The following is a 12,500-nucleotide window of genomic DNA, read 5'->3' as shown; positions in this document are numbered from 1 at the left end:
CTGCTCTGCTTCACTCTGCTGTCCTGCTCTGCTTCACTCTGCTGTCCTGCTCTGCTTCACTCTGCTGTCCTGCTCTGCTTCACTCTGCTTCACTCTGCTGTCCTGCTCTGCTTCACTCTGCTTCACTCTGCTGTCCTGCTCTGCTTCACTCTGCTGTCCTGCTCTGCTTCACTCTGCTGTCCTGCTCTGCTTCACTCTGCTTCACTCTACTGTCCTGATCTGCTTCACTCTGCTGTCCTGCTCTGCTTCACTCTGCTTCACTCTGCTGTCCTGCTCTGCTTCACTCTGCTTCACTCTGCTGTCCTGCTCTGCTTCACTCTGCTTCACTCTGCTGTCCTGATCTGCTTCACTCTGCTGTCCTGATCTGCTTCACTCTGCTGTCCTGCTCTGCTTCACTCTGCTTCACTCTGCTGTCCTGCTCTGCTTCACTCTGCTTCACTCTGCTGTCCTGCTCTGCTTCACTCTGCTGTCCTGCTCTGCTTCACTCTGCTTCACTCTACTGTCCTGATCTGCTTCACTCTGCTTCACTCTGCTGTCCTGCTCTGCTTCACTCTGCTGTCCTGCTCTGCTTCACTCTGCTGTCCTGATCTGCTTCACTCTGCTGTCCTGCTCTGCTTCACTCTGCTGTCCTGCTCTGCTTCACTCTGCTTCACTCTACTGTCCTGATCTGCTTCACTCTGCTTCACTCTGTTGTCCTGCTCTGCTTCACTCTGCTGTCCTGCTCTGCTTCACTCTGCTGTCCTGATCTGCTTCACTCTGCTTCACTCTACTGTCCTGATCTGCTTCACTCTGCTTCACTCTACTGTCCTGATCTGCTTCACTCTGCTGTCCTGCTCTGCTTCACTCTACTGTCCTGCTCTGCTTCACTCTGCTGTCCTGATCTGCTTCACTCTGCTGTCCTGCTCTGCTTCACTCTGCTTCACTCTACTGTCCTGATCTGCTTCACTCTGCTGTCCTGCTCTGCTTCACTCTACTGTCCTGATCTGCTTCACTCTGCTGTCCTGATCTGCTTCACTCTGCTTCACTCTACTGTCCTGATCTGCTTCACTCTGCTTCACTCTACTGTCCTGATCTGCTTCACTCTGCTGTCCTGATCTGCTTCACTCTGCTTCACTTTACTGTCCTGATCTGCTTCACTCTGCTTCACTCTACTGTCCTGATCTGCTTCACTCTGCTGTCCTGATCTGCTTCACTCTGCTTCACTCTACTGTCCTGATCTGCTTCACTCTGCTTCACTCTACTGTCCTGATCTGCTTCACTCTGCTGTCCTGATCTGCTTCACTCTGCTTCACTCTACTGTCCTGATCTGCTTCACTCTGCTTCACTCTACTGTCCTGATCTGCTTCACTCTACTGTCCTGATCTGCTTCACTCTGCTTCACTCTACTGTCCTGCTCTGCTTCACTCTGCTTCACTCTGCTGTCCTGATCTGCTTCACTCTGCTTCACTCTGCTTCACTCTACTGTCCTGATCTGCTTCACTCTGCTGTCCTGATCTGCTTCACTCTGCTTCACTCTACTGTCCTGATCTGCTTCACTCTGCTTCACTCTACTGTCCTGATCTGCTTCACTCTGCTGTCCTGATCTGCTTCACTCTGCTTCACTCTACTGTCCTGATCTGCTTCACTCTGCTTCACTCTACTGTCCTGATCTGCTTCACTCTGCTGTCCTGATCTGCTTCACTCTGCTTCACTCTACTGTCCTGATCTGCTTCACTCTGCTTCACTCTACTGTCCTGATCTGCTTCACTCTACTGTCCTGATCTGCTTCACTCTGCTTCACTCTACTGTCCTGCTCTGCTTCACTCTGCTTCACTCTGCTGTCCTGATCTGCTTCACTCTGCTTCACTCTGCTGTCCTGCTCTGCTTCACTCTGCTGTCCTGATCTGCTTCACTCTGCTTCACTCTGCTGTCCTGCTCTGCTTCACTCTACTGTCCTGCTCTGCTTCACTCTGCTTCACTCTGCTGTCCTGCTCTGCTTCACTCTGCTGTCCTGCTCTGCTTCACTCTGCTGTCCTGCTCTGCTTCACTCTGCTGTCCTGATCTGCTTCACTCTGCTTCACTCCACTGTCCTGCTCTGCTTCACTCTGCTGTCCTGCTCTGCTTCACTCTGCTGTCCTGATCTGCTTCACTCTGCTTCACTCCACTGTCCTGCTCTGCTTCACTCTGCTGTCCTGCTCTCCTTCACTCTACTGTCCTGCTCTGCTTCAATCTGCTTCACTCTACTGTCCTGCTCTGCTTCACTCTGCTTCACTCTGCTTCACTCTGCTGTCCTGCTCTGCTTCACTCTGCTTCACTCTGCTTCACTCTACTGTCCTGCTCTGCTTCACTCTGCTTCACTCTACTGTCCTGCTCTGCTTCACTCTACTGTCCTGCTCTGCTTCAATCTGCTTCACTCTACTGTCCTGCTCTGCTTCAATCTGCTTCACTCTACTGTCCTGCTCTGCTTCACTCTGCTTCACTCTGCTGTCCTGCTCTGCTTCACTCTACTGTCCTGCTCTGCTTCACTCTGCTTCACTCTACTGTCCTGCTCTGCTTCACTCTGCTGTCCTGCTCTGCTTCACTCTGCTTCACTCTGCTTCACTCTACTGTCCTGCTCTGCTTCACTCTGCTGTCCTGCTCTGCTTCACTCTGCTTCACTCTACTGTCCTGATCTGCTTCACTCTGCTTCACTCTGCTGTCCTGCTCTGCTTCACTCTGCTGTCCTGCTCTGCTTCACTCTGCTGTCCTGATCTGCTTCACTCTGCTGTCCTGCTCTGCTTCACTCTGCTGTCCTGCTCTGCTTCACTCTGCTTCACTCTACTGTCCTGATCTGCTTCACTCTGCTTCACTCTGCTGTCCTGCTCTGCTTCACTCTGCTGTCCTGCTCTGCTTCACTCTGCTGTCCTGATCTGCTTCACTCTGCTTCACTCTACTGTCCTGATCTGCTTCACTCTGCTTCACTCTACTGTCCTGATCTGCTTCACTCTGCTGTCCTGCTCTGCTTCACTCTACTGTCCTGCTCTGCTTCATTCTGCTGTCCTGATCTGCTTCACTCTGCTGTCCTGCTCTGCTTCACTCTGCTTCACTCTACTGTCCTGATCTGCTTCACTCTGCTGTCCTGCTCTGCTTCACTCTACTGTCCTGATCTGCTTCACTCTGCTGTCCTGATCTGCTTCACTCTGCTTCACTCTACTGTCCTGATCTGCTTCACTCTGCTTCACTCTACTGTCCTGATCTGCTTCACTCTGCTGTCCTGATCTGCTTCACTCTGCTTCACTTTACTGTCCTGATCTGCTTCACTCTGCTTCACTCTACTGTCCTGATCTGCTTCACTCTGCTGTCCTGATCTGCTTCACTCTGCTTCACTCTACTGTCCTGATCTGCTTCACTCTGCTTCACTCTACTGTCCTGATCTGCTTCACTCTGCTGTCCTGATCTGCTTCACTCTGCTTCACTCTACTGTCCTGATCTGCTTCACTCTGCTTCACTCTACTGTCCTGATCTGCTTCACTCTACTGTCCTGATCTGCTTCACTCTGCTTCACTCTACTGTCCTGCTCTGCTTCACTCTGCTTCACTCTGCTGTCCTGATCTGCTTCACTCTGCTTCACTCTGCTTCACTCTACTGTCCTGATCTGCTTCACTCTGCTGTCCTGATCTGCTTCACTCTGCTTCACTCTACTGTCCTGATCTGCTTCACTCTGCTTCACTCTACTGTCCTGATCTGCTTCACTCTGCTGTCCTGATCTGCTTCACTCTGCTTCACTCTACTGTCCTGATCTGCTTCACTCTGCTTCACTCTACTGTCCTGATCTGCTTCACTCTGCTGTCCTGATCTGCTTCACTCTGCTTCACTCTACTGTCCTGATCTGCTTCACTCTGCTTCACTCTACTGTCCTGATCTGCTTCACTCTACTGTCCTGATCTGCTTCACTCTGCTTCACTCTACTGTCCTGCTCTGCTTCACTCTGCTTCACTCTGCTGTCCTGATCTGCTTCACTCTGCTTCACTCTGCTGTCCTGCTCTGCTTCACTCTGCTGTCCTGATCTGCTTCACTCTGCTTCACTCTGCTGTCCTGCTCTGCTTCACTCTACTGTCCTGCTCTGCTTCACTCTGCTTCACTCTGCTGTCCTGCTCTGCTTCACTCTGCTGTCCTGCTCTGCTTCACTCTGCTGTCCTGCTCTGCTTCACTCTGCTGTCCTGATCTGCTTCACTCTGCTTCACTCCACTGTCCTGCTCTGCTTCACTCTGCTGTCCTGCTCTGCTTCACTCTGCTGTCCTGATCTGCTTCACTCTGCTTCACTCCACTGTCCTGCTCTGCTTCACTCTGCTGTCCTGCTCTCCTTCACTCTACTGTCCTGCTCTGCTTCAATCTGCTTCACTCTACTGTCCTGCTCTGCTTCACTCTGCTTCACTCTGCTTCACTCTGCTGTCCTGCTCTGCTTCACTCTGCTTCACTCTGCTTCACTCTACTGTCCTGCTCTGCTTCACTCTGCTTCACTCTACTGTCCTGCTCTGCTTCACTCTACTGTCCTGCTCTGCTTCAATCTGCTTCACTCTACTGTCCTGCTCTGCTTCACTCTGCTGTCCTGCTCTGCTTCACTCTGCTTCACTCTGCTTCACTCTACTGTCCTGCTCTGCTTCAATCTGCTTCACTCTACTGTCCTGCTCTGCTTCACTCTGCTTCACTCTGCTTCACTCTACTGTCCTGCTCTGCTTCACTCTGCTTCACTCTACTGTCCTGCTCTGCTTCACTCTACTGTCCTGCTCTGCTTCAATCTGCTTCACTCTACTGTCCTGCTCTGCTTCACTCTGCTTCACTCTGCTGTCCTGCTCTGCTTCACTCTACTGTCCTGCTCTGCTTCACTCTGCTTCACTCTACTGTCCTGCTCTGCTTCACTCTGCTGTCCTGCTCTGCTTCACTCTGCTTCACTCTGCTTCACTCTACTGTCCTGCTCTGCTTCACTCTGCTGTCCTGCTCTGCTTCACTCTGCTTCACTCTACTGTCCTGCTCTGCTTCACTCTACTGTCCTGCTCTGCTTCACTCTGCTGTCCTGCTCTGCTTCACTCTGCTTCACTCTACTGTCCTGCTCTGCTTCACTCTACTGTCCTGCTCTGCTTCACTCTGCTTCACTCTACTGTCCTGCTCTGCTTCACTCTGCTTCACTCTGCTGTCCTGCTCTGCTTCACTCTGCTTCACTCTACTGTCCTGATCTGCTTCACTCTGCTGTCCTGCTCTGCTTCGCTCTGCTTCACTCTGCTTCACTCTACTGTCCTGCTCTGCTTCACTCTGCTTCACTCTACTGTCCTGCTCTGCTTCACTCTGCTTCACTCTACTGTCCTGCTCTGCTTCACTCTGCTTCACTCTGCTGTCCTGCTCTGCTTCACTCTGCTTCACTCTACTGTCCTGCTCTGCTTCACTCTGCTTCACTCTACTGTCCTGCTCTGCTTCACTCTGCTTCACTCTGCTGTCCTGCTCTGCTTCACTCTACTGTCCTGATCTGCTTCACTCTGCTGTCCTGCTCTGCTTCGCTCTGCTTCACTCTACTGTCCTGATCTGCTTCACTCTGCTGTCCTGCTCTGCTTCACTCTGCTGTCCTGCTCTGCTTCACTCTGCTTCACTCTGCTGTCTTAAACTGTGAATGAGACAAGTCCTGTTGTAACTCAAGTTGTCCTCCAACATTCCAATGAGGGAGAGGATGTTCCTCCCCTCCTTTATTTATTTATTTCCCTTAACCATTTGTACATCGTTACAACACTGTATATATACTTAACATGACATTTAAAATGTCTTTATTATTTTAGAACGTGTGTGAGTGTAATGTTTACTGTTCATTTTATATTGTTTATTTCCCTTTTGTTTATTATCTATTTAACTTGCTCTGGTAATGTTAACACATGATTACCATGTTAATAAGACCTTAAATTAAATTAGAAAAATTGAGAGAGAACTGTACACATTTTTTTTGTTGTGTTTGTCTGTGTGGTGTGGTGTGTGTGTGCGTGTGCGTGTGCGTGTGCGCGCGTGTGTGTGTGTGTCTGCGTGTGCGTGTGCGTGTGCGCGCGTGTGTGTGTGTGTCTGCGTGTGCGTGTGCGTGTGTGTGTGTAGGTGAGCTGTGTGAGGAGAAACTAGATCTCTGTGCCCCAGAGTTGAACCCCTGTCAGCACGACTCCAAATGCATCCTGACCCTCCAGGGGTACAAGTGAGTTACCACATCACACCACACATACACCACACACCACACACCACACACACATACACCACATACACCACACATACACCACACAAGTGTTGTGTTAACAGTGTGTGTGTGTTCCAGGTGTGATTGTACCCCAGGCTACGTGGGGGACCAGTGTGAGTGTTGTATTAACAGTGTGTGTGTTCCAGGTGTGATTGTACCCCAGGCTACGTGGGGGACCAGTGTGAGTGTTGTATTAACAGTGTGTGTGTGTTCCAGGTGTGATTGTACACCGGGCTACGTGGGGGACCAGTGTGAGTGTTGTATTAACAGTGTGTGTGTGGTGTGATTGTACCCCAGGCTACGTGGGAGACCAGTGTGAGTGTTGTATTAACAGTGTGTGTGTGTTCCAGGTGTGATTGTACCCCAGGCTACGTGGGGGACCAGTGTGAGTGTTGTATTAACAGTGTGTGTGTGTGTTCCAGGTGTGATTGTACCCCAGGCTACGTGGGAGACCAGTGTGAGTGTTGTATTAACAGTGTGTGTGTGTGTTCCAGGTGTGATTGTACCCCAGGCTACGTGGGAGACCAGTGTGAGTGTTGTATTAACAGTGTGTGTGTGTGTTCCAGGTGTGATTGTACCCCAGGCTACGTGGGGGACCAGTGTGAATGTTGTATTAACAGTGTGTGTGTGTTCCAGGTGTGATTGTACCCCGGGCTACGTGGGAGACCAGTGTGAATGTTGTATTAACAGTGTGTGTGTGTTCCAGGTGTGATTGTACCCCGGGCTACGTGGGAGACCAGTGTGAGTGTTGTATTAACAGTGTGTGTGTGTTCCAGGTGTGATTGTACCCCAGGCTACGTGGGAGACCAGTGTGAATGTTGTATTAACAGTGTGTGTGTGTTCCAGGTGTGATTGTACCCCAGGCTACGTGGGAGACCAGTGTGAGTGTTGTATTAACAGTGTGTGTGTGTGTTCCAGGTGTGATTGTACCCCGGGCTACGTGGGGGACCAGTGTGAATGTTGTATTAACAGTGTGTGTGGTGTGATTGTACCCCAGGCTACGTGGGGGACCAGTGTGAGTGTTGTATTAACAGTGTGTGTGTTCCAGGTGTGATTGTACCCCAGGCTACGTGGGAGACCAGTGTGAGTGTTGTATTAACAGTGTGTGTGTGTTCCAGGTGTGATTGTACCCCAGGCTACGTGGGGGACCAGTGTGAATGTTGTATTAACAGTGTGTGTGTGTGTTCCAGGTGTGATTGTACCCCAGGCTACGTGGGGGACCAGTGTGAGTGTTGTATTAACAGTGTGTGTGTGTTCCAGGTGTGATTGTACCCCAGGCTACGTGGGGGACCAGTGTGAGTGTTGTGTTAACAGTGTGTGTGTGTTCCAGGTGTGATTGTACCCCAGGCTACGTGGGAGACCAGTGTGAGTGTTGTATTAACAGTGTGTGTGTGTTCCAGGTGTGATTGTACCCCAGGCTACGTGGGAGACCAGTGTGAGTGTTGTATTAACAGTGTGTGTGTGTTCCAGGTGTGATTGTACCCCGGGCTACGTGGGGGACCAGTGTGAGCTCGACTATGACGACTGTGAGGAGAACAAGTGTCAGAACGGAGCTCAGTGTATTGATGCGGTCAACGGATACACCTGTATCTGTCCCGAGGGTTACAGGTAACGGGACACACACACACACACACACACACACACACACACACACACAGTACCAGTCAAAAGTTTGGACACACCTACTCATTCCAGGGTTTTTATATATTTTTACTGTTTTCTACATTGTAGAATAATAGTGAAGACATCAAAACTATGAAATAACACATATGGAATCATGTAGTAACCAACAAAGTGTTTAACAAATCAATATATATTTTATGTTTGAGATTCTTCAAAGTAGCCACCCTTTGCCTTGATGACAGCATTGCACACACTTGGCATTCTCTCAACCAGCTTCATGAGGTAGTCACCTGGAATACATTTCAATTAACAGTTGTGCCTTGTTAAAAGTTCATTTGTGGAATTTCTTTCCTTCTTAATGCGTTTGAGCCAATCAGTTGTGTTGTTACAAGGTAGGGGTGGTATACAGAAGATAGCCCAAAAACCATCAAGCTCTATGATGAAACTGGCTCTCATGAGGACCGCCACAGGAAAGGAAGACCCAGAGTTACCGCTGCTGCAGAGGATGAATTAATTAGAGTTAACTGAACGGTAACAGCTGGATAAGATAAGGTAACAGCTGGTTTAGTACCAGTCTGTAGGGATAGTTAACCTGAACGGTTATGATAAGGTAACAGCTGGTTTAGTACCAGTCTGTAGGGGTAGTTAACCTGAACGTTCATGATAAGGTAACAGCTGGTTTAGTACCAGTCTGTAGGGGTAGTTAACCTGAACGTTCATGATAAGGTAACAGCTGGTTTAGTACCAGTCTGTAGGGGTAGTTAACCTGAACGTTCATGATAAGGTAACAGCTGGTTTAGTACCAGTCTGTAGGGGTAGTTAACCTGAACGTTCATGATAAGGTAACAGCTGGTTTAGTACCAGTCTGTAGGGGTAGTTAACCTGAACGGTCATGATAAGGTAACAGCTGGTTTAGTACCAGTCTGTAGGGGTAGTTAACCTGAACGTTCATGATAAGGTAACAGCTGGTTTAGTACCAGTCTGTAGGGGTAGTTAACCTGAACGTTCATGATAAGGTAACAGCTGGTTTAGTACCAGTCTGTAGGGGTAGTTAACCTGAACGTTCATGATATGGTAACAGCTGGTTTATTACCAGTCTGTAGTGGTAGTTAACCTGAACGTTCATGATAAGGTAACAGCTGGTTTAGTACCAGTCTGTAGGGGTAGTTAACCTGAACGTTCATGATAAGGTAACAGCTGGTTTAGTACCAGTCTGTAGGGGTAGTTAACCTGAACGTTCATGATAAGGTAACAGCTGGTTTAGTACCAGTCTGTAGGGGTAGTTAACCTGAACGTTCATGATAAGGTAACAGCTGGTTTAGTACCAGTCTGTAGGGGTAGTTAACCTAAACGTTCATGATAAGGTAACAGCTGGTTTAGTACCAGTCTGTAGGGGTAGTTAACCTGAACGTTCATGATAAGGTAACAGCTGGTTTAGTACCAGTCTGTAGGGGTAGTTAACCTGAACGTTCATGATGAGGTAACAGCTGGTTTAGTACCAGTCTGTAGGGGTAGTTAACCTGAACGTTCATGATGAGGTAACAGCTGGTTTAGTACCAGTCTGTAGGGGTAGTTAACCTGAACGTTCATGATAAGGTAACAGCTGGTTTAGTACCAGTCTGTAGGGGTAGTTAACCTGAACGTTCATGATAAGGTAACAGCTGGTTTAGTACCAGTCTGTAGTGGTAGTTAACCTGAACGTCCATGATAAGGTAACAGCTGGTTTAGTACCAGTCTGTAGTGGTAGTTAACCTGAACGTTCATGATAAGGTAACAGCTGGTTTAGTACCAGTCTGTAGGGGTAGTTAACCTGAACGGTCATGATAAGGTAACAGCTGGTTTAGTACCAGTCTGTAGGGGTAGTTAACCTGAACGTTCATGATAAGGTAACAGCTGGTTTAGTACCAGTCTGTAGGGGTAGTTAACCTAAACGTTCATGATAAGGTAACAGCTGGTTTAGTACCAGTCTGTAGTGGTAGTTAACCTGAACGTTCATGATAAGGTAACAGCTGGTTTAGTACCAGTCTGTAGGGGTAGTTAACCTAAACGTTCATGATAAGGTAACAGCTGGTTTAGTACCAGTCTGTAGTGGTAGTTAACCTGAACGTTCATGATAAGGTAACAGCTGGTTTAGTACCAGTCTGTAGGGGTAGTTAACCTGAACATTCATGATAAGGTAACAGCTGGTTTAGTACCAGTCTGTAGGGGTAGTTAACCTGAACGTTCATGATAAGGTAACAGCTGGTTTAGTACCAGTCTGTAGGGGTAGTTAACCTGAACGTTCATGATAAGGTAACAGCTGGTTTAGTACCAGTCTGTAGGGGTAGTTAACCTGAACGTTCATGATAAGGTAACAGCTGGTTTAGTACCAGTCTGTAGGGGTAGTTAACCTGAACGTTCATGATAAGGTAGCAGCTGGTTTAGTACCAGTCTGTAGGGGTAGTTAACCTGAACGTTCATGATAAGGTAGCAGCTGGTTTAGTACCAGTCTGTAGGGGTAGTTAACCTGAACGTTCATGATAAGGTAGCAGCTGGTTTAGTACCAGTCTGTAGGGGTAGTTAACCTGAACGTTCATGATAAGGTAGCAGCTGGTTTAGTACCAGTCTGTAGGGGTAGTTAACCTGAACGTTCATGATAAGGTAACAGCTGGTTTAGTACCAGTCTGTAGGGGTAGTTAACCTGTTGCACCACCTTGTGGCTCACATGTAGAACAGAATCAGACATTTAGAACAGAACAAGAGAATAGAATAGAACATTACAGAGCAGAATAGAACAGAACAGGAGCAGAATAGAACAGAACAGGAGCAGAACAGAATAGAACAGAAGCAGAATAGAACAGAACAGAAGCAGAATAGAACAGAAGCAGAATAGAACAGAACAGGAGCAGAATAGAACAGAACAGGAGCAGAACAGAACAGAACAGGAGCAGAACAGAATAGAACAGAACAGAAGCAGAATAGAACAGAAGCAGAATAGAATAGAACAGAAGCAGAATAGAACAGAACAGAAGCAGAATAGAACAGAACAGGAGCAGAATAGAACAGAACAGGAGCAGAACAGAACAGGAGCAGAATAGAACAGAACAGGAGCAGAATAGAACAGAAGCAGAATAGAACAGAACAGAACAGGATCCCCAACTGTCTAGCCATGATCTCCAACATCTTGACAGAGCTTGGAAGAATTATGAAAATAAAAATGGGTTAAAATTGTACAATCCAGGTGTGTAATGACTCTTAGAGACTTACCCAAGAAGACTCCCAGCTGTAATGACTCTCAGAGGCTTACCCAGGAAGACTCCCAGCTGTAATGACTCTCAGAGGCTTACCCAAGAAGACTCCCAGCTGTAATGACTCTTAGAGACTTACCCAGGAAGACTCCCAGCTGTAATGACTCTCAGAGGCTTACCCAAGAAGACTCCCAGCTGTAATGACTCTTAGAGACTTACCCAGGAAGACTCCCAGCTGTAATGACTCTTAGAGACTTACCCAGGAAGACTCCCAGCTGTAATGACTCTTAGAGACTTACCCAGAAAGACTCCCAGCTGTAATGACTCTTAGAGACTTACCCAGAAAGACTCCCAGCTGTAATGAGTCTTAGAGACTTACCCAGAAAGACTCCCAGCTGTAATGACTCTTAGAGACTTACCCAGGAAGACTCCCAGCTGTAATGACTCTTAGAGACTTACCCAAGAAGACTCCCAGCTGTAATGACTCTTAGAGACTTACCCAGGAAGACTCCCAGCTGTAATGACTCTCAGAGACTTACCCGGAAAGACTCCAAGCTGTAATCACTCTTAGAGACTTACCCAGAAAGACTCCCAGCTGTAATGACTCTTAGAGACTTACCCAGAAAGACTCCCAGCTGTAATGACTCTTAGAGACTTACCCAGGAAGACTCCCAGCTGTAATGACTCTTAGAGACTTACCCAGAAAGACTCCCAGCTGTAATGACTCTTAGAGACTTACCCAGAAAGACTCCCAGCTGTAATGACTCTTAGAGACTTACCCAGGAAGACTCCCAGCTGTAATGACTCTTAGAGACTTACCCAGGAAGACTCCCAGCTGTAATGACTCTTAGAGACTTACCCAGGAAGACTCCCAGCTGTAATGACTCTTAGAGACTTACCCGGAAAGACTCCCAGCTGTAATCACTCTGAGAGACTTACCCAGGAAGACTCCCTGCTGTAATGACTCTTAGAGACTTACCCAGGAAGACTCCCAGCTGTAATGACTCTTAGAGACTTACCCAGGAAGACTCCCAGCTGTAATCGCTGCCAAAGGTGTTTCTAACATGTATTGACTCAGGGGGGGTGAACACTGATCTAATCAAGATAATATCTAATCAAGATAATCAAGATAATGTTTTATTTTTTCCATTAATGTTTTTACAAATGTTATAATTTTTCTTTCACATTACAGAATATTTTGTGTAGATCGTTTTTTTTTCTCCTCCTCTTTGTAACACAACAACAACAACAACAACAAAATTGAAAAAGTCCAGGAGAGCTGATCTATGATCAGTTTATCTTGTTTACCTCACAATGAATATGATTACATGGGCAGACGGGGACCTGATCCTAGATCAGTCCCTGATGGTTGTGTTGTTTTGAATGTGATTACACGGGCAGACGGGAACCTGATCCGAGATCAGTCCCTG

General features: G+C 47.8%; 1 protein-coding gene across 6 annotated transcripts in view; it reads left to right on the top strand.

Annotated features, from left to right (window-relative positions):
• Positions 1-12,500, top strand: part of slit2 (slit homolog 2 (Drosophila)) — a 270,241-nt gene that overhangs the window by 242,683 nt on the left and 15,058 nt on the right. For all 6 annotated transcript variants that reach the window (XM_071408462.1, XM_071408457.1, XM_071408459.1 and 3 more), the window contains 2 exons: positions 6,088-6,181; positions 7,691-7,828. In XM_071408462.1, the coding sequence (XP_071264563.1) occupies positions 6,088-6,181; positions 7,691-7,828 (232 nt within the window). The remainder of the gene's footprint in view (positions 1-6,087; positions 6,182-7,690; positions 7,829-12,500) is intronic.

Source organism: Salvelinus alpinus, chromosome 6 (genome assembly GCF_045679555.1).
Source record: "Salvelinus alpinus chromosome 6, SLU_Salpinus.1, whole genome shotgun sequence".
Classification (NCBI taxonomy): Eukaryota; Metazoa; Chordata; class Actinopteri; order Salmoniformes; family Salmonidae; genus Salvelinus; species Salvelinus alpinus.
This window is presented reverse-complemented; position numbering and strand designations above follow the sequence as displayed.